The 27,359-nt window shown below is 40.9% G+C and overlaps 1 protein-coding gene and 1 long non-coding RNA gene across 4 annotated transcripts; one reads left to right on the top strand and one right to left on the bottom strand.

Moving 5' to 3' along the window:
* Positions 1-1,774: 1,774 nt before the first annotated feature.
* Positions 1,775-26,865, bottom strand: LOC309867858. Of its 2 annotated transcripts, XR_014313352.1 has the most exons (4): positions 26,452-26,790; positions 19,833-20,894; positions 3,315-3,417; positions 1,775-2,650 (listed from the first exon to the last, which is right to left on the bottom strand). It is a non-coding gene; the product is annotated as an uncharacterized lncRNA (long non-coding RNA). The 2 variants fall into 2 exon arrangements; XR_014313351.1 differs by having other exon boundaries at positions 1,775-3,417; positions 26,452-26,865.
* Positions 20,309-22,123, top strand: LOC309867856 (large ribosomal subunit protein P1). 2 transcript variants are annotated; one of them, XM_082736972.1, is made up of 4 exons: positions 20,309-20,558; positions 21,366-21,440; positions 21,663-21,780; positions 22,005-22,123. In XM_082736972.1, exons 1-4 carry the CDS (start codon positions 20,487-20,489, stop codon positions 22,082-22,084), a joined length of 345 nt encoding a protein of 114 aa, XP_082593098.1. In that variant the 5' UTR covers positions 20,309-20,486; the 3' UTR covers positions 22,085-22,123. The 2 variants fall into 2 exon arrangements, with proteins under 2 accessions (XP_082593098.1, XP_082593099.1); XM_082736973.1 differs by lacking the exon at positions 21,366-21,440 and having other exon boundaries at positions 20,358-20,586; positions 21,634-21,780.
* Positions 26,866-27,359: the final 494 nt, after the last annotated feature.

The raw sequence follows: 27,359 nt of genomic DNA, 5'->3' as shown, positions 1-27,359 counted from the left end.
TTATATCTTATGTTCTTTAGCATTATGTACCATAAAGTCCATTAGTTTTTGCTTATTTATTGTCTTTGTATATGGAATGTTCTATAGAAGTTTAGAGCTTTTACTGACCTCATTTGAAGTTTTTAACATAGTTGTGGACCTAACAGATTACCTTAAAATAGGAGGCACAAATAATGGTTTTGATAGAGAATGTAAAACCACCTACACAAGAAAGCATAGCCAGTGGGGCGCCTGGGTGGCTCAGTGGGTTAAGCCTCTGCCTTCGGTTCAGGTCATGATCTCAGGGTCCTGGGATTGAGCCTTGCATCGGGCTCTCTGCTCAGCAGGGAGCCTGCTTCCCCCTCTTTCTCTGCTGCCTCTCTGCCTACTTGTGATCTTTTTCTCTGTCAACTAAATAAATAAAATCTTAAAAAAAAAAAAGCATAGCCAGAATTTTTTCTTACATTGTTTTGTTGAAAGGAGCGCTCCTTGGTAGAATGTATACTAAACAAGCAGTATTAAAAGATGTTTGTTGGTTGTGTGGTTAAATACAAAGAGAACATTTAAATTATCTGAATAACATATTTAGCTTTTGAAAAGATTTATGCATTTGTTTTGATACTGTCATCAACTAATGTAGCCAAACCTGCTGACTTCTAATAATACCCTTAAATTAATTCTGGGTTATGCTTGTTTCTTGATTCCTCTTTCTGCCTGATCAGAACGCACCACCAGTTCACCTCTGCCACAGACGATCTCCCTCTGCAGGAGACAGATGGGTAGATCATAAGCCTGCCCCTAACGTGCAAACTGAGAGATTCATGCAGCCACAGGTCTGTCCTGCCATCACAGTATCTGCTGCAAATGAAAAGGCACTAGCTAAGTGTGAGAAGTACATGCTGACCCCCCAGGAACTAGTCTCCAACGAGGAGACTGAAACTAAACTAATCAAGGCAAAAACAAATTGACAGAGGACAAAAAACATACAGAAAGTCAGCTTTGCAAAAAAACCACTTACTCTTCTCCTCCTTTGATGACTCACAAGCAGTGTCAACAAAGATGAATGGGTATTGATAGAACCTTTTTGTCTGTTAGAAAACTAAAGGAACTGCTCAGACTGTAAATCTGCTAAACTCCAACTAAGTCAGCTGCTCTCTAGTGAACGAGGCTCAGGTCCTCAGGATTCTGTTCAAGGAACTCCAAATCTATAACATACTGTAGAGTTAGTTTCAGCCACTACTTAAGAAGCAGATCCAAAGAACTACCATTTGTCAGTTCCAGATAAGAAGCCCAAGTTATGAGGTGCCTGGGTGGGTCAGTGGGTTAAAGCCTCTGCCTTCGGCTCAGGTCATGATCCCAGGGTTCTGGGATAGAGCCCCACATTGGGCTCTCTGCTCAGCGGGGAGCCTGCTTCCTCCTCTCTCTCTGCCTGCTTCTCTGCCTACTTGTGATCTCTGTCAAATAAATAAAATCTTAAAAAAAAAAAAAAGCCCACGTTAAAATGTGATCTATCAACATTTTTTATCACTGAGCTACCCAGATCCCTTTCCCTTCCCTAGCCTATAGAAAAATTACCCTTTGATCAGAGTCAGTGAATAATCAGAGAAAAGCCAATTAGAAAAAATTTAGAGGATGGTTCTTAATTATAACCAGAGTTACAAATAAGACTGTAAAATGAGCGGGGTGGTATATCCAGAGGAAAGTATAATGCCTTAGAACATTCAGAAATTTCTGGTAGATTTCTTAATCCTTGATGTAGTTTTTAAATTATAGACTGAAAAAAAAGGAATACACATTTTTTTTACAATTTGAGAATGTTACTGATTTTATTGCACTGGACTTCTTTTGTTTACTGAGAGATAATTTCTGAAGTACTTTAATAGGCACAGTCTGAAGCACTTGTGAATAGGACTTTCTTTACTGTTTCATGGAGAATCTTAAGTTCAGTTTGAAATACATGTTTATCATTCAGTTATATCAAAGTATAATGCTGATCTTTCCTGTCTGCTTCAGTGTGATGTCTATAAAACAAGAGGTGGTGGACAATCTGTTCAGGTTATGGATATTGAGACTTTAAAATAAGAATTGCCAACTGGGTGAGTGGCAGATGAATCTCTTCAGAGGGCTACAGACTTCTTTGCTGCTTCTTGCAGAACACAATATCCTATAAGATGTAGCATTAATTAACTGAAGGAATGTAGTGATGTCCTATTTCTAGTATTTTTCCTATTCTTAAATGCAAAAATAATTGTTGCATCATGTTTCCCCTTTTTCCACAGTCAAATGAAGAACTTCCATAGCAGCACATGCCCCACCAGATGGTAGAGTCTGAAGGGACTGATGTAGAAACCAGGGTAGGGGTAAAAATTAAATATGTCTGCTTCATAAAAGTTAAGGCAACCTGTTTTAACCCTCCCGGCTCCAGCTTTTCCTGCTCTCAGAAGCAGCTGGGGTCTGATCTCACATTGCCAGTGCAGCCTATAGGCAGGCCTGTCTCCACAAACCTGCCGTGGTTCTCATGTTTGTTTGGGTCTGCTCCTTATAGGAGTTCTCTGGTTCAAGGTCCCTGGTTTCAGTGTAGAGGGAAAGGACCGGAGATTCAAGTCAGAGGGCATCACTGTAGAACAATTCACATCAAATTGGTGGGGATCTTCACAGAAGCTCAAGTTCCCTGTGGAACGGTTATTCAATGTTACTCTAGCTAAAGGGAGGCTCTTCTAGAGCAAGCGCAGGAAGGGTAGGTGGCGTTAGAAAGCCAAGCTCTGGCCACTAACCCTCTCAAGGAAATTACCTGCATGACCTCTAGAGACTTTTCCAGCTCACCATCTTTTGTGGCCTATGTCAAATAACCTGCACATACCTGTTAACATAGCTGTCTGTGCTGCACTAGAAATCAATGTGGGATCCCACCATGGATGAACCCATCTGAGCACAATTGTGTTTACAGACTATAGAGGAGCTGATCTTTTCCTCTTCTGTAATTTTCTTATCCGTGATCTGTGGCTGTGGAGATGAGAGCAGGATCCCATCTGGGACCTGGATATCAGCATCATGTACAACCCAAGTGAGTTCTGACTAACTGGGCCTTTCTGTGCGTGTGCTTCTTCCTCCAGTATTTCCAGTATCACCCCATCTCCCTAACATCCACTTTTAAGAGGACATACGTGGTTTTTGTTTACCCCTTGGAACAGCTGGGCCCTCTAGCAGACTGCAGCAGTGGGTCTGAGCATGTCAGAAGGCTCAGTGAGAGCAGTAATAGGAGTTAAGGGAGATTGCTCATGCTTATTCACACTTGGCTAGTGCTCCTAATGCTCTCAGAGGCTGACTGAGATCACCTGTAAGGAGGGAGGCTGGAGGCTTCAGTCAAGGATGACATCTCTTCGTGTAATTCATTTCTCCGAACTTGCCTCTTGATCTCGTTATAGTGGTAAATGTTCACTAAAATAAAACAGAATAGTGGAATTTATGGTAGGGGAAGGAATCTCACCTTTCCTTCTGTTAAGCACATACACAAGAGTCTGGTCTATTCCTTTTCCATATTAATTTACCCCTTTCAAATGTTTACCTACGCAAGTCTTTGTGTCCATTTTTAACACACATATTCCTTAAGCAAGTTGCAAAGTCACTGCAATAGGATGCAGGCAGGAATCCTGCTCTCTAAGTTTAATAGTGGATACCCATATTTTATAACCGTTACTTGCTTTCTCAGGATTTGAACTTTCCCACAATAAAACCTGAGTTCTCGTAAAGCCTTTCCTCAGAGATCCAATTGCTATGAATGCAAAAGTCAATACTAAATGCTGGTTTTCACATTGTAGGCACAAGAAACCATGACCTGACAGTCTCAGTAACCAAAGAGCATTTTCATTTGTATTGGTGATTTCTCCAAAGACATGCCAGGAGTCTTCTGAGTCACCTCTCAGCTTTGTTGAATATCACAGACCTCAGATACATCATACACTGGTGCAGATCATATTCCCCCTATGGTTCCAAAGATACCGAAGCTTCAGCACACTGTTTATATTCTATGCCCTGCCATGTGAACTTTTCCATAATGCTACTGTTTTGTATATATCTTGTATACTTAATAACTAATTTGCACAAGTGTTTTGTCCTGGGTGATTAAGGAAAAATATAAGTAAATCACTTTTTTGTGTGACTTCTCCTGCTCTTTTCTGAATACTTTTTTTTTTTTATAACAAATGCTGCTGTAGATTAGCTTGCAAGAATGCACGTTAGACATATTTGACAATTCAAACTTTCAAATAAGGATGTCAGTAACTGGCCAACACTAAAGCCATTTTAGGAAGTTGTTTTGAAATTTGTATGTATATATCTACTTTCTGACCTTTAGATATGCAAAAAGAACTGAAATAAACACTAAGAAATACAAAGTTGTGTGACAGTCATTTAACACATACTCCTAGCACCTTTGCATTGAGCTAATGTGCATTTGTTTCTCTCATGTTGGGGCTACCTGTATTAAAGCACACAAAGGAACCGTTTCAAAACAGGGACCCATTTATTCTCAGCAGCACAACTTTGCAGCTTTGAGGAGGGACCTCCTTGACTGGGGGGAGAGAGGAAAGGGGAACACACAAATAAAATTATCAAAGGACACTAAAGGAACATTCCCTGTCTGCTTTAGGATTTCAGTAGGAGGTCTGCACAAGGACCTCTGGGAGTACCCTGTTCCAGGTTTCTTCCCCCTAACAACATGGAGGCAACCCCAAAGCACGATGCTAAGCCTACACTTCCTCTCACCCCCTACCTCTGTTGCCAGCTTCTGGATTAGCTTTTTTTATAGGCAGTCCTTAGTGCTGCTCCAGAACCAGCTCAACTGGGGAGAAGCCAAAACCTGAGCTATTGCACCACCTTCTGGAAAACAAAAGAAAGGTCTGCAATGGCCACTCTGTTGAACTATACCAAAGTAGACAACTGAGGACAGTGTGCTAATTGAGCACTATAAAAACCACAGTGATAAGGAATCACCAAACATTCCTCTCTGCTGAACCAAAGGTGCAAACTACTGTGATTTAACTGACAAGCAATTCAAAATAGCGATTATAAATCTGATGAGCCTATAAGAAAACTTATGTGATTCAATTTAGGAATAAAATGACTGAACAGGAGGTTTTGTTTTGTTTTAACCAAGAAATTTGAAATTAAAAAAAGCCAAATTCTAGAGCTGACAAATTCAGTGAATGAGATGAAGAAATGCATTAGAGAGCTTAAGAAATAGGACAGATCAGGGGCGCCTGGGTGGCTCAGTGGGTTAAAGCCTCTGTGTTCAGCTCAGGTCATGATCCCGGGGTCCTAGGATCAAGCCCTGCATTAGGCTCTCTGCTTAGCAGGGAGTCTGCTTCCCCACCCCGCTCTGCTTGCCTCTCAGCCTACTTGTGATCTCTCTCAAATAAATAAACAAAATCTTAAAAAAAAAAAAAAAAAAGAAATCGGGCAGATCAGATCAAAGAATAAATTAATGATTTAGAGGATAGGAATTCAGAAATGATTCAGGAGAAGAAAGCTAAGATTAAAAAACAAACAAACACCTGCAAGAGCTAATCATGTATGATGAGAAAAACAGAACTACCAGAAGAAGGTGAAAAGGGAGGAGAGAGTGTATTTAGAGATAGAACAGAACTTCCCAAACCTACCTGGGGAAGGAACTAGAGAAGTCTAAGAAGCTAAGAGAACACTATTATCTCAATGCAAAAAGATGATCTCCAAGACACCTGTTTTATTAAAAAAAAAAAAAAGTACCCAGGGAACAAAGAAAGTGACCTACAAAGGAATTTCCATTAGCTTACTGATGGGTTTCTCAGAAATTCTACCAGGAGGAAGTGGAATGGTGCACTGAAGTGCTGAAAAATAACTGCTAACCCAGAACACTTTATCTGAAAAAGATATGCTTCAGGTATGAAGGAGAAATAAAGGCTTTCCCTACTAAAACTGAGGGATCTCACTACTAGATCTGGCTTGCAAGAAATACCGAAAGGAGTCCTCCAAGCTGAAATGGAAAGATGCTAATTAGTGACATAAAAGCACATGAAATAACCTATTATGGACAAAAGTAAACAACATTTAGAAAACTGTATATTAAAATAATGTGTTAACCAGTTAATTATAATATAAAGGCTTAAGAAAAAGAGCAACAACAAAACTATCACTATAATTCCTCAATGAATCACTGCAAAAAAAGGTATACTATGACATCGGAAATATAAATGGGGAGGAGTAAAAGGGTGGAACCTTTATATGAAGATAAAGTGCTATCAGGATAAAAAGGACTCTTAGATGTATTATATAAGTCACATGGCAATCACAAAGCAAAAGTCCATAAAAAGTCACAAAACAAAAAAGGGGAGACTGATCAAATCATAGAAAACCACCACGTGGGGCGCCTGGGTGGCTCAGTGGGTTAAGCCGCTGCCTTCGGCTCAGGTCATGATCTCGGGGTCCTGGGATCGAGTCCCGCATCGGGCTCTCTGCTCAGCAGGGAGCCTGCTTCCTCCTCTCTCTCTCTCTCTGCCTCTCTGCCCACTTGTGATTTCTCTCTGTCAAATAAATAAATAAAATCTTTAAAAAAAAAAAAAAAAAAAAAAAAGAAAACCACCACGTTATAAAGGCAGACAGAAACATAGGGAAAAAGAAACAACCAGAAGGCTAAATAGAAGAGGCAGTACTATTATGCCCAAAATATAAATACAAAATACAAATACAAATCAATACTCACTCAATATAAATGGACTGAATTCCTCAATCAAAAGGCACAGAGTAGCTTGATGGATAAAAACAAGACCCAGCCATATGCTGCCTACAAGAAACTCATCTCAACTTTTTAAGATACACACAGGCTCAAGGTGAAGGAATTAAGAGAATATTCCATGCAAGTGGAAACCAAATGAAAGTGGGCACAGCTTTACTTATAACAGACAAAATAGAGGTCAAGCCTAAAAACAGAGACAAAGAAGGTCATTATGTAATGATACAACAGTCAATACATCAGGAAGATATAACAATAGTAAACATATATGCATCCAACATTGGATCACTAAAATTTATTAAGCAAATACAGATCTAAAGGGAGAAACAGACAACAATACAGTAATAGTAGGGGACTTCAGTACTCCACTGTCAGCAATGAATAACTCATCCAGATATAAAGTCAACAAACTAAACCGAACCATAGAACAAAAGAACTTAACAGACCTATTAGAGCATTCTATCGAACAGAGGCAGAATACCCATACTTCTTCAGTGCACATGAAATATTTTCCAGGACAGATTACATGATAAGGCACAAAACAAACTGCAGCAAATTTATGAAGACTGAAACCACATCACCTACCTTTTCAGACCATAATGGTATGAAACTAGGAATCAACAAGAGGGAGACCAGAAAATTTACAAATATGTGGAAACTACACAACATACTTTTGAACAGCAAATATGTCAAAGAAGAAATCAAAAGGGAAACAAAGATTTACCTTGAAACAAATGAAAATGGAAACACAGCATATCAAATTTTACAGGATGTTAGTAAAAGCAGTTCTGAAAGTTTATAGCAATAAACATGTTAAGGAATTAGAAAAATTACAAATACCACCCCCAAAGAATAGAAAAACAAGCCCAAAATTAGCAAAAGGAAGGAAATTATAAAGATCAGAATGGAAATAAGTGAAATAGGACCAGAAAAATGGAAAGGATCAATAAAACTAAAGGCTGGTCCTTTGAAATGGTAAACAAAATCTTTAGCCAGACTAAGGAAAAAAGACGCAATTAAGAAATGAAAAAGAGGATGTGAGGGCGATCTGGCTGCGACATCTGTCACCCCATTGATCGCCAGGGTTGATTCGGCTGATCTGGCTGGCTAGGCGGGTGTCCCCTTCCTCCCTCACCGCTCCATGTGCGTCCCTCCCGAAGCTGCGCGCTCGGTCGAAGAGGACGACCTTCCCCGATAGAGGAGAGGACCGTTCTTCGGTCAAGGGTATACGAGTAGCTGCGCTCCCCTGCTAGAACCTCCAAACAAGCTCTCAAGGTCCATTTGTAGGAGAACGTAGGGTAGTCAAGCTTCTAAGACTCCAGACACATCCAAATGAGGCGCTGCACGTGGCAGTCTGCCTTTCTTTAAAAAAAAAAAAAAAAAAGAAATGAAAAAGAACGCACTACAATTAATACTACAGAAATACATAGGACATAAGAGAATACTATGAACAACTGTATGTCAACAAATTAGACAACCTAGAAGAAATGAATAAATTTCTAGAAAAACACAATCCATCAAGCTGAGTCAGGAAGAAATGGAATATCTGAAAGGATAAATAAAAAAGGGACTGAATCAGTAATCAAAACCTGCCCAACACAGAAAACCCCTGGACCAGATGGCTTCACAGGCAAATTCTACCAAACCTTCAAAGAAGAATTAACAACAGTCTTCTCAAACTCTTGCAAAAAATTGAGGAGGTAGGGATAGATCCAAACTCATTCTATAAGGCCAGATACCAAAGAGAGATGAGGAACCACAAAAAAACAAAAAAAAAAAAACCAAAAAAAAAACCAAAAAAAAAAAAAACAGATCAGTATCCTTGATTAATATAAATGCAGAAATCCTCAACAAAATATTAGCAAACTGAATTCAAGAACACATAAAAAGAATTATACACCATGACCAAGAAGCAAGGATGGTTCAATATATGCCAATCAATAAATGTAATATATCACACTAATACAATGAAAGATAAAAATCACATGATTAGCTTAGTAGACACAAAAAAGCAACTGACAAAATACAATGTACTTTCATGGTAAAAACCCTTGGTAAATAGGATATAAGTGGAACATAAAAAGGCCATATACAACAAACTCACAAGTAACATCATACCCAGTGGAGGGGAAAAAAAAAAAAAAAAAACGAAAGCTTTTCCTCTATGATGAGAAATAAGACTAGCATTTCCACTCTCAGCACTCTTATGCAACACAGTACTGCAAGTCCTTGCCTGATCAATTAGGCAAGACAAAGAACTAAAATCCATCCAAATTGAGAAGAATGAAATAAAACTGTCACTATTTTTAGATGATAGGATTCTGTACATTGAAAATCCCAAGGCTCAACCAAGAAACTGATGGAGCCAACCAATGATTTTGATAAAGTTGCAGGATACAAAACCAACATACTTACATTGCATTTCTATACACTAGGTGTGAAACATGTGAAAAAGAAACAAACTTTTCCTGAGGGGATTTTGGGAAGATGGCAGAGGAGAATCCTGAGCTTACCCTGTTCCATGGACACACTGAGACAACAGCTAAATCTATATGACTAACTCCAAAAATGACCTGAAGACTGAGAGAACAGACCTTTCACAGCCCTGTCCACTAATGAAACCCACTGCTGCTGCAGAGGCCTCTCAACTCCCAGGATGCCACAGCAGGCAAGGCAGGTAACTGTATCCAGTGGGGCTGAAGGCAATCATGCATGACTCAGCCACAAGAGGGCACACCTGGTTCTAGTGATCCTGGGGAGAATGCACTACAGGGCCCCACAGGACCTCTTCTATACAAGGCCACTATTTTCAAGACCAGGATACAGTGACCTACCTAATACATAAAAACAGACAAAATGAGGAGACAAAGGAATATGCCCCAAATCAAACAATAAGACAAAATCCCAGTAAAAGAGCTAAATGAAACAGATAATATGCTTGATAAAAAATTTAAAGTAATGGTCATAAAGATGCACACTGGACCCAAGAAAAGGCATCATCAAGTATGACATTTCACATTATAGAGTGCCCAATGAGGAGAGAGAGGGCAGAATATCACTTGAAGCACTAAGAGTTGAGAATTTCCCCACTCTGGAGAAGGAAACAAACATCTGAGTCCAGGAAGCTAAGAGAGCCCCTAACAAGGTGAACCCAAGGAGGTCCAGACCAAAACACCAAAGAATTAAAATGCCAAAAAGTAATGATAAAGACACAAATTTAAAAGCAGCAAACCAAAACAAAACAAGATAAAAGGGGAAAACTCATAAAGCTATCAGCTGATTTTGCAACAGAAACCAAGCAGGCCAGAAGAACGTGACATGATATATTCAAAGGTCTAAAAGGGAAAAACTTAAACCAGAGTAATTTACCCAGGAAGGTTATAACTCAGAAATGAAGGATAAAGTTTCCCAGACAAACAAAAGTTAAACTGGCTTGTAAGTAATGTTAAGGTGGTTTCATTAATTGGGGGGAGGGAGGCATAACTAGAAGAAAATAATGAAAGGCAAAACTTTCAGATTAAAAACAAACCTACGGGGCAGCTGGGTGGCTCAGTCATTAAGCCTCTGCCTCTGGCTCAGGTCATGATCCCAGGGTCCTCAGATGGAGCCCCACATCAGGCTCCCTGCTCAGAGGGAATCCTGCTTCTCCCTTTCCCACTCCCACTGCTTGTGTTCCCTCTCTCACTGTCTCTCTCTTTGTCAAATACATAAATAAAATCTCTAACAAACTACCTTTATGGAATTTTTACTTTTAATCACTTATAAAGCCAATATGGAAGTTAAAACACAATTATTTCTATAAAAATTAGCAAAGCATACACAAAAGGATGTAAAATATGACATCATTATACATGAAACATGGAGAGAGGAGTAAAAATTTAGAGGTTTTAGAATGTGTTCAAACTCAACAGACCATCACCTTAATACAAACTGCTATATACATAAGATGTTGTACATGAACCCAATGGTAATCACAAATCAAAAACCTGTAACAGACAGGTGCCCTGTGTGGCTCCAGTCAGTTAAACAGCTGCCTTCAGCTCAGGTCATGGTCCCAGGGTCCTGGGATTGAGCCCCGGGTCCGGCTCCCTACACAGTGGGGAGGTCTGCTTCTCCCGCTCCCTCTGTTGCTCCCCCAAGCTTGTGCTTTCTCACTTGTGCTCTCCCTCTCAAATAAATAAAATCTTAAAACAAAACAAAACCTGTAACATATACACAAAAATAAAGAGAAAAGATTCCAAGCATAACACCAAATAAAACCATCAGATCATAAGGGAAAAGAGGAAGAGAAGTAGAAAAAAGCAGAGAAAAGCCACAAAACAGCAAGAAAACAATTAACAAAATGGCAGTAGGCACATAACTATCAATAATTACTTTCAATGTAAATGAACGAAATGCTCTAATTAAAACACACAGTGTGACTCAGTGGGTTAAAAAAACAAGACCCATTTATGTGCTGCTTACAAGAGGCTCACTTCAGACTAAAAGACATACAGACTGAAAGTGAAGGGATGGAAAAGCATATACCTTGCAAATGAAAGCAAAAAGCAAAAAAAAAAAAAAAAAAAAAAAAAAAAGCCATGGTCATATAAGACAAAACAAATTTCACTATTATTATTTTTCATGGTTCATTTATTTGAGAGAGAGAGCATGCACTTGTGTGGGGGGAGGGGCAGAGGGAGAGGGAACCTCAAGCAGACTCCATGCAGAGCTCGACATGCGGCACACTCATGAACCTGAAATCACAACCTGAGCCGAATCCAAGTCTGACACTCAACTGACTCCACCACCCAGGTGCCCCTAGACAAAACAGGTTTTAACACAATGTAGCAAAGGACCAAGAAGAACATTACAAAATGATAAAGGGATCAATCCTACAAGAGAGTATGACAACTGTAAGTATCTATGCACCCAGCATGGAAAACCTAAACACATAAAAACAAATATTAATAGACATAAGGGGAGAAATTAACAGTAATACGATAATAATAGGGGATTTTACACCCTACTTACATCAATGGCTAGATCATACAGACAGAAAATCCATAAGGGAACAGTGGCTTTAAACAACAAATTACTAGGAATAAACTTAACCAAAGAGGTGAACAACATTTCCTCTGAAAACTATAAAAACACTGATGAAAGAAACTGATAAGGACAAAAACGGGAAGATACACCATGCTCATATATTAGAAGAATTAATATTGTTAAAATGTCCATACTACCCAAAGCAATCTACAGATTCAATGTAATCCCTATCAAAATACCAATAGCATTTTTCACAGAACTGAAATGAGTAATCCTAAAATTTGTATGAAATCACAAAAGACCTCAAATAGCCAAAGCAACCTTGAGAAAGAAGAACAAAGCCGGATGTATCACAATTTCACATTTTAAGAATTACTCCAAAGCTATGGTAATCAAAACAGTACAGTGCTGGCATAAAAGCAGACACAGATCAGTGGAACACGACAGGGAACCCAGAAATAAATCCACACTCACATGGTCAATTAATCTATAACAAAGGAGATGAGAGTATACAATGAGGAAAAGATAGTTTTTCAATAAATGGTACTGGGAAAACTGGACAGCTACATGTAAGAAAATGAAACTGGACAACTTCCTTACACCATACACAAAAATAAACTCAGAATGGATTAAAGATCTAAATGAGAGACTTGAAACCATAAAAATCTAAAAGAAAACATAGGCTGTAATCTCAGAATTTGTCCTTAGCAACATATATATGGATCTGCCAAGCAAGGGAAACAAAAACAAAAGTAAACTACTGGGACCACATTAAAATAAAAAGCTTCTGAGGTGCCTGGGTGGCTCAGTCATTAAGCACCTGCCTTCCACTCAGGTCATGATCCCAGGGTCCTGGGATTGAGCCCCACATAGGGCTCCCTGATCAGCAGGAAGCCTGCTTCTCCCACTCCCTCTGCTGCTCCCCGTTTGTGTGCATGTTCTCTGTCAAATGAAATCTTAAAATAAAATAAAAAGCTTTTGCACAGTGAAAGAAACCATCAACAAAACAAAAAGGCAACCTAGTGAATGGGAGAAAATATTTACAAATGATATATCCAATAAGGGGTTAATATCCAAAATATGTAAAGAACTCATAAAGCTCAACACCAAAAAAAAAAAAAAAAAAAAAAAAATCCAAATAATCTGATTTAAAGATGAGCAGAGGACCTGAGTAGACATTTTTCCAGAGAACCCATACAGATGGCCAACAGACACATGAAAAGATGCTTGACATCACTCATCAGAGAAATTGAAATCAAAACCAAAATGATGTATCACCTTACACCTATCAGAATGCCTAGTATCAAAAAGACAAGAAATAACAAGTTTTGGTAAGGATGTGGGGGAAACAGAACCCTCGTGCATTGCTGGTGAGAATAAAAACTGGTGCAGCCTCTGTGGAAAACAGTATGGAGGTCCCTAAAAATTAAAAATAGGACTACCAAGTAGTCCTATCAAGTAATTCCACTACTGGATAGCCACCCCCCCCCAAAAAAAATGAACACTAATTTGAAAAGACATATTCCCTCCTATGTTCACTGCAGCATCGTGTACAATAGCCAAGATATGGAAGCCACCCAAGTGTCCATCAGTGGATGAATAAAGTAGAGGTATACACACACACACACACACACACACACACACACACCACGCACAGGAAATGTTACTTGGCTATAAAAAAGAATAAGATCTTGCCATTTGCAACAACCTGGATGGACTGAGAATGTATAATGCTAAGTGAAATAAGTTAGAGAAAGACAAATACCATATGATTTCACTTATACGTAGAATCTAAAAAACAAAACAGACTCAAGTACAGAGAACAAACTGGTGGTTGCTAGAAGGGAGGTGGGTGGAGGGATGGGCACAATAAGAGGGACTGGAGGTACAAACTTCCAGTTGTGAAATACATAAGTCACAGCGATGAAAAGTACAGCATAGAAAATATAGTCAGTGATGTTGTAATAATGTCACTGTAGTGACAGTGACTACACTTATCATGGTGAGCAATGAGTAATGTGCAGAACTGTGGAATAAATCTGCTGTACACTTGAAACTAACAAAACATTGTATATCAATTATGTTTCAATGAAAGGATTGTCAAGTCTAAGAAAAAGATAACAATAGTCATACCCACACAAAAAAGAAGGGCTTTCCCAGTGACAGCTGCATCAAAAACAAAATACTAAGGAATAAATTTAATGTAGGAGGTAAAAGGTTTTTTTTTTTTTTTAAGATTTTATTGATTTATTGGAGAGAGAGCAAAAGTGGGAGGGCAGGGAGCTGGGCAGAGGGACAAGCAGACTCCCCACGGAGCAGGGAGCCCGCATGGGGCTTGATCCCAGGACTCTGAGATCATGACCTGAGCTGAAGACAGATGCCCAGCTGACTGAGCCACCCAGGCACCCTGGAGGTGAAAGTTTTGTACAACAAAAAGTACAAGACTGCTGAAATAAATAGAAAAAGATAGAAATGGAAAGATAGCCCGTGTTCATGGATTCAAAGAATTATTATTATCAAAATGTATAAACTACTCAAAGCAATCTACAGAGTCAACACAATCCCCATTAAATACTAATGGCATTCTTCGCAGAAACAGAAAATAAACTGTAAAGTCTGTATGTAACCACAAAGGGCTCCGAAGAGCTAAAGCAATCCTGAGGAAAAAGAACAAAACTATAGGTATTGCACTTCCTGACTTCAAACTATACCACAAAGCTACAGTATTAAAAACAGTAAGGTGTTGGCACAAAAACAGACACACTGACAAACAGAACAGAACAGAGAGCCCAACATTAATCTCTGCTTATACATTAAACTAATATTCAACAAGGGGGCCAACAGCACCAAAGGGGGAAAAGACAGACTTCAACAAATTATGCTGAGAAAACTGGATGAACACATGTAGAACACTGAAACTAGACACCTTATACCACTCACAAACATTCACATGAAAATGGATTACAGACTTGAACATAAGGACTCATACTACAAGACTCCTAGAAGAAAACATAGGGAAGAAACTCCCTGAGACTGATTTTGGCAATGATTTTTGGATATGACATCAAACAACAAAAGTAAAAATCAACAGAAGCGATTACATCAAATTCTTTTGTACAAAAGAATTAACAAAATTTAAAGGCAACCTACAAAATGGGAGAGTTTTTGCAAACCATATGTCAGATAAGGGGTTAATATCCAAAATATAAAGAGAATTCATACAACGCAATAAGAAAGAAGCAATCCGATTTAAAAATGGGGAGAAAAACAGACATTTTTCCAAAGAGGACATCCAGAAGGCCACCAGGGACATGAAAAGATGTTCAAAATCACGTATCATCAGGAAAATGCAAATGAAACCACAGATGTTAGAATGCCTATCATCAAGAAGATAAGAGTAACAACTGTTGGCAGTGAATGTGGAGAGAAGCAAACCCTTGTGCACTGTTGCTGGGAATGTAAATTGGCACAGCCATTGTGGAAAACAGTGTACGCAGGTTCCTCAAAAAATTAAAATTACAACTATAATGTGATTCCACTTCTGGGTATTTACTTGAAGAAAGTCAAAACACTATCTTGAAAAGATGTCTGCACTCCCATGTTCACTGCAGCACTATTTCCAATAGCTGAGATACAGAAACGACTGAAGTATCCGTCAGTACATGAAAGGATAAAAAAATGTGGCGCACGTGCACATAAACACAGGAGTATTATTCAGCCGTGAGAAAGGTGGTTGTTCTGCCATTTGTCACAACATGGAGAGACCATGAACACACGATACTAAGTGAGGTGAGCCCGACAGAGAAAGACAAGTACTGTATGACATCACTTATGTGTGAATTTTAAAAAGTCAAACTTGTAAAAACAGAGAATAATGAATGGGGGGTGGGGAGACAAGGCAGATGTTTTTAAGGGTACAAACTTTTTTTTTTTTAAGATTTTATTTATTTATTTGACAGAGAGATCATAGGGAGGTAGAGAGGCAGGCAGAGAGAGAAGGGGGCAGCAGGCTCCCCACTGAGCAGCGAGCCCGATGTAGGGCTTGATCTCAGGACCCTGAGACCATGCTTTGAGCCAAAGGCAGAGGCTTAGCCCACTGAGCCACTTAAGGCACTTATGTTTTGTGCCTTAAGAAATTTTTAAGATACTCTTTAATAGTAAATTCCTGTATTCCTCTAAAATTTTAGTTTTCCTTTTCACATTATGTATGATGAGGATGGAGTTAAAAACATACTTTCCACATTTCCATATAGACAGGAAATTAAGTGTCCCAGTAGTTTTGTTTTTTTTTTTGAAAAGGCACTCTTTTCCCAACCACTACACTTCCCCATTTATAAAGTCATACCTCTGACTTACAAAGTTCCCATACGTATGACAGTGGGTTTCTAGGTTCTCTGTTCTATTGCTCTGTTTATCTCCTTGCATGTCAATAACACAGCTTTAATTCATTCAGCATGTATTTAGTTGAATGCCCTCTATGTACCAGGCACCGTTTTAGGCACAATGTGGCAAACCAAAGTGTATGCCCTCTATGGAACTGACATTTAAGGTAAACCTCTATTATTACTTTAAAACACTGACTTCCAGGCGCCTGGATGGCTCAGCTGGTTTAGCATCTGCCTTCTGCTTGGGTCATGATCCCAGGGTTCTGGGATCAAGCCCAATGCTCAGCTGGGGAGGCCCGCCTCTCCCTCTCCCTCTGTCTGCCACTCCCCCTGCTTGAGGTGTCTCTCTGTTAAATAAATAAATAAAATCTTTAAAATAATAAGTAAAACACTGCCTTCATTTTTACTGGTTTTTGATCCTTCCATGAAAATTTTAAGGACAACTGGTCAAAGTTCATCAAAAACCTTAATGGAATATTGATTGAAATGACATAATTTGAAGAGAATTACCCAGTTTAAGATCTTTTCATCTGGGAATATGCTATATCACTCTATTTAGGTTGCTTCTGATGTTCTTCCTTAAAATTTTACAATTTTAAAAATAATGATCATGCATAAACTGTTAGATTTACTCCTAGAAACTATATGATTTTTGTTGTTATTGTATTTTAGTGTAATTTTTAATACTACATCTTATAACTGACTTTTGCTGAACACAGAAGTGCTGCTGGCTTTTGTGTATTAATCTTGAATCTAGGTTGATTTGTTTGCTTATGGATTCTCTTGGAACTTCTGGGTAAATAAATAATCATATTATTTATGAATAGTGGAGTTTACAACTTTCCAATTTAATACCTTTTTTCTTGTCTTATGGAGATGGCTAAACTGCAAAATTGTAATTGAAGTAGAAGCAGAGAAAGGACACAACTTTGTCCCTGATTTTAAAGAGTAGGTTTTAAAGTTTCACCATTAAGAATGATGTTTGTTGTAGATTTTTAGTAGATATCTTATCAGGATATGAAAGTTATCTTTTCTTCCAATTTTGTAAGAGTCTATGTTAATAGTTACTTAATTTTATCAAGTCATTTTTCTGAATCTATAAGAATTTCAACGAGATTTTCTTCTTTGTTAATGGATTACTTTTAATAGATATTACATTGAACTATCCTTAGTCATGGTACACCATATGTTTATATACAGTACTGCATTCAGTTCATTAATCTTCTAGTTTCTCCAGTTTTACTGATATAATTGACATTCACATTTTAGATTTTTGTGTTTACATTTATTAGTGAGAAGTACTTATAATTTGCCTCTCTTATACCCTAAGGTTCAGGTTTTGCTATTACAGTTATAGAACAATTTGGGGAACAAAAGACTGATTTAAAAAGGTTTCTTCTTAGTATAGATTAAGACAGGCAATATTTTGTTTTGTGTTGATGTATCATATTTGCCAGATCAGTTTTTTGTTTTGTTTTGAAGTACACTGGGGGCAGGAAAGGCAGATGACTATGTTTTAGACTGATTCATTTTGGCTTTGGAAATGTTCAAATTTTTCAATAGCTTTACCTTTTCCCACACAATTACCAAAATTCCACTATGACTGTTTCTAAATTTGGAGGAAAACTCAAAACAAGTTTTATTTTTAGAAAGCTTGATAGTTTTTGAAAATTGTTTAAAAGTTTGGGATACTAAGGGGTGCCTTAGCATCTGACTCTTGGCTTAGTTTAGGATCCTGGGATGGAGACCTGTGTCAGGCTCCCCGCTCACCGGGGAGTCTGCTTGTCTCTCCCTATCTCTGAAATAAAACTTACACACACACACACAGAGATCAATGGCACAGACATAAACCCATTCATATATGGTCAATTTATGATATAAGAATCAAGAATATATAATCAGGAAAGGACAGTCTCCTCAATGAATGGTGTTGGGAAAATTGGACAGCAACACACGAAAGAATGAAAATGGACCACTATCTTACACCATACACAAAAATTAATTCAAAACGGAATAAAGACTTGAATGTAAGACCTGGACCATAAAACTCCTAGAAGGAAACAAAGGTGGTAAGCTCCCTGACAGTGGTCTTGGCAAAGATTTTTGGAACCGATTCTGAAAACAAAGGCAACAAAGACAAAAGTAAACAAGTGGGACCACATCAAACTGAAAACTTGTGCACAACAAAGGAAATCATCAACAAAATGAAAAGGCAACCTACTGAATGGGAGAAATTATTTGTAAATCATATCTGAAAAGGGGTTAATATCCAAAATGAATAAAGAACTCCTACAACTCAGTATCAACAAAAATTCCATTAAAAATGAGCAAAAGATCTGAATATACATTTTTCCAAAGACATACAGATGGCCAGCAGACACATGAAAAAGATGTTCAACATTACCAACCATCAGGGAAATTAAATTAAGACCACAGGGAGATACTGCCTCACACCTGTTAGAAGAGCTGTCATCAAGAAGACAAGAATAACATGTGGTGGCAAGGATGTGAAGAAAATAAACATCTGTGTACTGCTGCTGGGAATATAAACTGATGCAAACGCTGTGGAAAACAGTACAGAGGTCCCCCCAAATTAAAAACAGAACTACCATATGATCAAGCCATTCCACTTGCAGATATTTATCAGAAGACAACAAAAACACTAATTTGAAAAGATATATTCATTCCCACGTTCACTGCAGCATTATTTACAATGGCCAAGACATACGGTTGTTTCCGTAAACAACCGAAGTGTCCATCAATGACTGAATGGATGAAGAAAATGTGACACATGCACACACACAGGAATATTATTCAGGTGTAAAAAAGTGTAACACCTTGCCATTTGAGACAACATGGATGGACCTTGAGGGCATTATACTTAGCAAAACAAATCAGAGAAAGACAAATACTGTATGATCTCACTTACATGTGGAATTCAAACAACAAACAAAAATAAATAAACCAAACTCCTAGATGCAGAAAACAACTATGAGGAGGGATGGAAGGGTGAAGGGGGTCAAAAGTTACAAACCTGCAGTTATAAGTCACTGAATGTAATGTACAACATGGTGACTGTAGTTAACGATACTGTGTTTCATATTTAAACCTTGCTGAGAGTAGAACTTAAAAATGGTTGAAGTAGGTTTTGCGATACACACAAATATCGAATCATTATGCAATACACCAAAAATAAAAACGTCATGTCAGTTATACCTCAAAAAACAAAAACAAAAACAAAAATGCCCAACTCTCAATATGAATCCAATACCAACATTTATTAAGGTTCAAAAGGAAAAAAAAAGATACAGGGGCACCTGGGTGGCTCAGTGGGTTAAGCCTCTGCCTTCAGTTCAGGTCATGATCTCAGGGTGCTAGAATCCCGCTCCGCATCGGGCTCTCTGCTCAGCGGGAAACCTGCTACCCACCTTCCACTGCCTCTCTGCCTACCTGTGATCTCTGTCAAATAAATAAATAAAATCTTAAAAAAAAAAAAAAGATACAAAATGGCAATGCAGCACCTAGACAGCGGGTGCTTCACGAAGTCTTGAACATCTTAAGGGCGGTTTCAAAACACTTCCACCCAAACACCTTAGCTAACAAAAACTGAAAATGATTGGCAAGTTCGCCTCCGTTCCCAATAGATCTTTTATACTTAAAATAACAGTGCTTACCTCTTCTGCTGTGTGAGGATTAAATGAATCCTTGTAGAGTGTGACTCAGTGCCTACGACACAGTGGGCGCTCCAATGGTACTGCTATCGTCGCGCTGCAAGCTTCTCATTTCCTCCTCCACCGCTTAATTTACCCGAGACGCTGCGCTGAGCACAAGAAACCTTTAAGCTGAGATTTAGCTCCTGCGCTCCAGGGGGGCACAGCGCGGGGAGGCTGACGACGTCATTAAACGTCCAAACAGTGTCACACGGGCTACAGTAGATGGGGGTAAAATCCATTTACTTTGATATCTTTTTTCCTTAAAATATTCTTACTGTTCACGAGCCCTGAATTTTAGCCGAACTCAAGAAACTTGCAGTCTCAAGAGCCACCAACTTCATGAACTCGCTTAAGAGCGAGTCGCGCCTTATGCGCAGGCGCAACAGTGGTTGGGGCGGGCCGTCCTCGCTCCGCCTCTTCCGCCAGGCCCGGGCACCGATTGGTCCGCGTGATCCGTATAAGAAGCTGCGCGCAGGCGCGAAACGTCCTTTCCTCAGCTGCCGCTAAGGTGCTCGGTTCTTCCGAGGAAGCTAAGGCCGTGTTGGGGTGAGGCCCTCACTTCATCCGGCGACTAGCACCGCGCCCGGCAGCGTCCGCTCAGCACTCGCCAGCACCATGGCCTCCGTCTCGGAGCTCGCCTGCATTTACTCGGCCCTCATCTTGCATGACGATGAGGTGACGGTCACGGTGAGTGCGGGCCCAGATCGGCGGCGGGGTCGGCCTGCGGGCGGCCGTTTTTCTCCCCTGGCCGGGCCTCCCTGCCGGGCCCTCCGGGCGGAGCGGCAGCCATCAACATCCCCGGCGGAGGCGGGGGAGAAGGGGCCAGCAGCGGGGCCCAGGTGCAGCGCGCCCGACGGCCTCTGCCACGTGCTCCAGCTTCCGGGGGGACTGGAGTACACTCGGGTGCGCTCTGCGGCTTTGGATTTTACTTCAGCGAAACTTGGGCGGCGTGTAGGCATCCTACCGCACCTGGGACACTCCCTGCTTGGTGGCCTTGAATTCCGGTGCTCCTCTTAGTAGGCCCTGTTGGGGAGAGGACGTTAGCTTGCTTCACCTCCCGCGCTGACTTGTACCTTAAAATAGCGGCGTGACTTGGGCAAGTCGCCGCCTGCGAAATGGCAGCGAGGGGCCGAGTGCATTGCGTAAGAAAGGTTCGTTTTGAGTAAACATACATGAGGGGCGCCTGGGTGGCTCAGGGGGTTAAAGCTCTGCTTTTGGCTCAGGTCATGATCCCAGAGTCCTGGGATCGAGCCCCACATCGGGTTCTCTGCTCAGCAGGGAACCTGCTTTCTCCTCTCTGCCTGCCTCTCTAGACTTGTGATCTCTGTCAAATAAATAAATACATTATTTAAAGAAATAAATAAGCATACATGAAATACAGATAGAATCTGTAAAGTGGTTAAACATAGTTTTGGAGACACGTTTTGAGTGACTTTCAGTGGCCGTGTTTTGAAGACGTTTACAAAAACTGCGCTTTGGTTTGCTGTTTTTTAGGAGGATAAGATCAATGCCCTCATTAAAGCAGCGGGTGTGAATGTTGAACCCTTCTGGCCCGGCTTGTTTGCAAAGGTAAGGTGATGGCAGCAAAGTGATGTGGAGAAGCAAATTTGGGGACATTACTTATTTATTAAGTAAATCTGGCAGAGTCCAGAGAAGGAAGAACAATATAGTGTTGGGAATTGGTTGTCACTTCAAGGAGAGGGGGGGTACTTTTGGAGGTGTGTGTCAGGGGAGAGTGCTCTAACAAAAAGCCAGAACTGAGTGCGATCTGTGTATGCATGTGTGTTGCAGGCCCTGGCCAACGTCAACATTGGGAGCCTCATCTGCAATGTAGGAGCTGGTGGACCCGCCCCAGCAGCTGGTGCTGCACCAGCAGGAGGTCCTGCTCCTTCCACCGCTGCTGCCCCAGGTAGACAATTTTTTTTTTTTAATTGGAGGGAGGAGTGGAGATAAAGAGCAGTGTTGCCTATAATACTTAATTTGTTAAGAGTAGATGATGTATAGAAACCTTAAACCAGCGGCATGATTGGAACCAAGGCTAGGGTATTTTTGACTCAGTAAGTTGAAGGGCCTGGAACTCTTTGGAGTTTAAAATACTCAGCATGTGTGTGATTGACTGTTTCTGTTTTTTAGCTGAGGAGAAGAAAGTGGAAGCAAAGAAAGAAGAATCTGAGGAGTCTGATGATGACATGGGCTTTGGTCTTTTTGACTAAACCACTTGTATAAGCTGCTCAATAAAAAGCTGAACTCTTGGTTCCTGTTGGTTGCCAGTTTGGGGATGTGCAGTGTACAAACGATCTCCCTTCTGTAACACTGGATGCCAGCCTTTTCTGGTATGACATCAGAGCTGGGTTTTCCCCCCTGCCACCACTAACTCATGGTGAGAAGTAGTGTACCAGCCAGATGCTGTGCCAAGAATACCTAATATTGCATCTGGAACTGCATGGAGAGGTGGGAGAGGGATCAGAGCAGGTCCCTTGTTGGAGTCACCTGTGTGAGTTCATGATCACACGGTTTGTCTCCTTGACAGGAGTAAGAGTCCATGATTCTAGTATAATCAAGACCTCTTAAAAATCCCAAGTAAAATCCTGGCTACAAGTTTTTTGAGCTGTGCCAAGTCGTCAGAGGTAGAATACTACTATATCCCTAGGCTTGTAATTCAATACTGAAGGAGTGGTGAAAATTCAGGTTTGTTGGGGCACCTGAGTGGCTTAGTTGGTTAAGCTTCTGCTGTGGGCTCAGGTCATGATCTTGGGGTCCTGGGCTTGAGCTCAGTGGGGAATCTGCTTCTCTTTTACTCTTGATTTCTTTCTCAAAAAAAAAAAGGAAATTGAGGTTTGAGTCCCCATTTACACAAAGGTTAAAACCAAAATTCAAATCTGTGTTTGACACTAACAAAGTAAGCTTTGAGGAAGGGGATGGCTGTGCACTGGTCTGGAGACTGGTTGACTTCAAAATGCCAGGGGACTCCTAAGATTTGGATTTATAAAACATGGTCACTTTGTCTTCAGTGCACCAATTAAGTGCCAAGCCCCTGAACATCTTGTCCTTTCCTCACTAATAGAGATCGAATTGGTGAAATGCAGGATGTCCTAGCCCCAACTGTCCACTGTCCAAAACAATTAGTGTTTAGAACCAGATGGGTAAGTGGCTGGTGTACCTTATAGAATTGAACACAATCCTGTAATTCTGCTTCTGTGTGTTATTACCCCAGAGAAACTATATAAGGACATGAGGATGCATGTTTGGGAACGTTTAAGCAGTACTTAAAAACCTCAACTCCGAAAATAAACTGATCCTCAATGATGAGCAGTGAAAATGAGCTGTGGATATACAGGAATTCTTAAGGTTAGATAAGAACAAGTCCTGATAAACTGCATACAGCACACTACCCTCTTCCTAAAGCTCAAAAGTAAGATGGATTAGGTAAGGTAAGGGATGGTCATTTTTAAGACCTTAAAGATGTGCAGTAAACAGTCGTACTTAGATGTTACTGTCATTAAAATTTTGTGCATGTGAAGAATGGGTCATAAAGTGTGGGGCACCTGGCTGGTTTGGTAGAGCATGGAGCTCTTTGGTCTTGGGGTTGTGAGTTCAAGTCCCATGGGTGAGAGCTTACCTCAAGATTGATCTACATACACTTTTAAGTGTGTTAACTCATCTTCATCAGCTAACAGTGCTGTGCTGATCTCCAGCATGTCCTGTCATCCTGCATAACAAGTCCATGGTAAGACCCATGTTACAGGTGGGTCAGTGGGAGCTCAGAGGTTAACATGAGGTAAAGACTAGTAAACGGGTGGACAGATTCAGAAAATGCTCTACAAAGCCTGCTCTTAGCATCTTTCCCCATGTCTCCTGCTCCTTTACCCCTTCTGCCTCAGTTTACTCATCTATAATGATAGGGCCTGCCTCACTGGCTTCTGGAGACTTCCAAAATAATGAATTCCTTACATTCTGAGAGCACTTAAGTGTGAGGAGGGAATATGGACACTTCCCTTAGCCAAGGAAATCCTTGAATGGATTAAAGAGAACACTTAAGAAGATAAAGGAAGACAGAATCTAGAACAGCTGTAAATTAAGTGGTAAACTGGGAAACAAATACTAAGTTCAGTTATCTGAACTACACAATGACAAATGTTCGCTATAGCAAGACTCAAGTGTAAACATGGCCTCATCGGTGGGCCCAGGTTTTGAAAAGAAATCTTTTAATGTAGTAAAACTAAATAGAGCTAAGAACCTTTCCAAAGAATGATCTGATGAAGTAGGAGGCCCACTTATTTGTGCAGAAATGCCAACCTTTTATTCATTTGACACTGAGTTTAAAAGTCTGCCCAGTTCCACTGCCTTTTTAGTTCTCCTGACCCTTAATTTCTTCTTTGCAAAATGGGAATAATACCTAGTTTATATTGGGGAATGAACTTGCCCATCAATGTTCAGTATGCAGATGCTATTTTCCTTCTGTGTAAGGTACAAAGAACACAGCTGGCATGCCTGATTCTCAGAATCCCTGGGTCTAGCCAGCCTAAGTCTTGTGCTCTTCAGACCCCTCCCTGCCAGTCCTCTACAATCAGCCAGCAGCTTTGGTTTCTCGTGACTGGTTTCATGCTACTGATTGTTCACCAAACATACTCTATACTTTGTTTAAAAAGTTCCATTGTTCTGTTCAACATTGATTCTGTTCAACTCTCTTCTGTGGCCCCTGAAAGCATACCCAGGTCCGTGGCTGCTCACTCACCCCCTTTATAATCTTGCATCAGCAAGGAGCCAGGATTAGGTGTAGGGGAGAATTTTAGGAACAGACTTGCTCACTGACAAACCATATAAGAACAACATTAAAAAAAAAATTCATATTGTCATTGAATGTGTTGCACAATGGGATAAAAAAAATCTAAAGCTCCTGTCAACTGTTTTACTCCTTTTTTTTCCCTCTTTCTTCTAAAAATGATGAGCGAACCAAACAAATTCTAAAACCACCTTTTGGAAAAGAGAAACACTCTAATTAAAATGAAAATTCAAAATATTTATGCAACAAAACAACTTGGTATATTGCTACAAATTCAAATAAAATATATCAAATCCTTTCTCCCCATAATTTGAAGGAGCATATACAGTAAAAGTCTGAGGGAACAAAGTGAAGGAGGTGTTTATGGGCTTGGTCGCATAGTGCTTTAGAGTTTAGAAATAACTTTCAATGGGTTTTCCCGTTCTGAACTTTACCATGTCAGGAGCAGTGAATTCACCCTTGTCACACACTGGACTGGTGCTCAGAGAATCTGAATGCCTGCCAGGTTCACACAGCTAATGGCAGGCAAAGCAGGGTCTGCCACCTCCATTGTCTCCACTCATTCTACCACGACATGGTGTCCCTTCCTCACATGTGCTTTTGTAAGGTATGGTGATGAGCCTTTGACTTTTTTCCCCGTCGTCCTAGAAGCCTCTTCTCCACCTTATCTTTGCAAACAAGTCTGGATAATTCAGCTAAAGGTAGAGACGGGCCAGTTTTAAGAGAGTGTTGGTATTTTTGGTTCTTCTGAAGCAGCCAAGAAAGGCCCCTCAGAGTCAGATCGCAGACACCCCACAGCCTGCATCACGAAACCAGAGCTGAGTCAACAATCCTTACAAACTGGGATACCTGGGTGGCTCAGTGGGTTAAGCCTCTGCATTCTGCTCAGGTCATGATCTCAGGGTCCTGGGATTGAGCCCCTTGGGCTCTCTGCTCAGCGGGGAGCCTGCTCACCCACACCCCAGCCGCCTCTCTGCCTACTTGTGATCTCTCTCTCTGTATCAAATAAATAAAGTCTTTAAAAAACAACAACAACAAAACACAAAACAAACAGACAAACAAAAAACAGAAAAAACAATCATCCTGAACACTTCTAGCAGGTCAGGGAATCAGGGCCATCCCGTAGTTTCTTTCACAGGAATGCTCAAAGAGTTATGGGCTTCCAAAGAACCCTCCAACTTCTACTCAGTTTAACTCACCAGAGCTACCTCCTCTGGCTTGTATACTTTGAGGGTTATTAGGACATCCAATTACAATAGAAGAAAAATGCGCGTTCACCTTCCATATCTTTGCACTTGCTATTCTCCACTCTCGCCAGGTCACTGACCACCTACCCCAGTTAATTCTAGTCCTCCAGGCCTTAGGAAGTCCGCCCCAGGCTATATTATATCCTCTGCTGAAAGTTCCCTGTCTTACCACTTCTAGTAGATGCATAATTACGTCTTTGTGATAGTTTGGTCAGTATCTTCCTCCTCCATACAGTAAGCTTGGGGACTGGGCTGTCTGCGTTGCTCACCTGTATCCTCAGTACTTATCACAGTGTCTGGCTCATTGTTCAATATGCATTCATCACATTGTCCAACCCTCCCCTTCTACACACGAGGAATTCGGGGCCCAAGGAGATTCCCTTGCTCAGCAGCAGGGAATGGGACAGCAGAACTGGAACCCAAGTCTCTGGACCAGCGATGCTCTTATCATCGTAGCAGCCTATAAAGGGGCACAAAACCAGGACTGCCCCCCCACGGCAAGCTTCCTCCCTTCCTCCCTCCTTTCCTTCCTTCCCCAATCAGTACGCACCTTCCAGGTTGCCAAGTACAGGTGCGCGCGGCCAGGCCCTCAGGTGGGAACCCGCGGGACCCGGCTCCGTGAACGGAAGGCAAGGGCGTCGGAGATTTCCCCAGGTGAGGCCCGAGCCAGGCTTCGGTGCTGAACCGGGAATTCTCAGCCAGTGAGGCAACAGAAGCAAAGGTGTGGCGCCCCGGAGGCCCGCAAACTGCCTTCCGGACACAGTGATCTGTCAGGGTCTAGGATGACGGAGAAGGTGCACGAGCTTGGGGACCGAGGGCAGGCGGCGGGATGAAGAGAGTCCTCTGCCCGCCCTGGCTTCACGCGCCAAACGGGAGAAAGCCCTCAACCCGCACAGGTGCTTGACACTCGCGCGCCCCAGCTCGAGCTTTTATCGCTCGCTGCTCGCCAATCAAAGTCCGTGCTGGGAGGGCGGGACGAAAGGTGGGGCTAAAAGCTGAGGGTGGCGGAGGAAAGCCGAACTTCTCAATTGCATCGAGGCCCATTGACCACTAGGGGCGCGCGCGGGTCCGCGGAGACTTTTGCGCATGCTCATTAACATCGCAATAGTTGTTTTGTTTTGTTTTGTTTTGTTTTGTTTTGTTTTGTTTTGTTTTTTAAGTCTGTTTCAGTGGAGCTTCCGCGGGCTCGGGTGCTGATTAGTAAACTAATTAGTCCGTTGTGAAACCCCTCTGCCGTGAATTCCAGCACTTTCACCTAACCAGCAGGAATGGGATGGGGCATATTTGTAAACTGGGACTAATGACCCATTACTGCCCCAGAGCTGGTTTTCGAGGGAAGGGGTGGTTGGGCATTGATAGTTAATATCATTCCAACTAGTTCTCTGTATAAATAACTTCAGGCAAGTAGATACTGACTCTTCCCAGGACCTTCATTTCCAGAAAGCTTTTTCGCCCAGA

This window comes from Mustela nivalis, assembly GCF_964662115.1.
Source record: "Mustela nivalis genome assembly, chromosome: 6".
Lineage (NCBI taxonomy): Eukaryota > Metazoa > Chordata > Mammalia > Carnivora > Mustelidae > Mustela > Mustela nivalis.
This window is presented reverse-complemented; position numbering and strand designations above follow the sequence as displayed.

Coding starts and splice junctions, on each gene's coding strand:
- LOC309867856 (XM_082736972.1), top strand. CDS start 20,487: ATGGCCTCCGTCTCGGAGCTCGCCTGCATTTACTCGGCCCTCATCTTG. Junction 20,559..21,365: donor ACGATGAGGTGACGGTCACG/GTGAGTGCGGGC, acceptor GCTGTTTTTTAG/GAGGATAAGATCAATGCCCT. Junction 21,441..21,662: donor GGCCCGGCTTGTTTGCAAAG/GTAAGGTGATGG, acceptor TGTGTGTTGCAG/GCCCTGGCCAACGTCAACAT.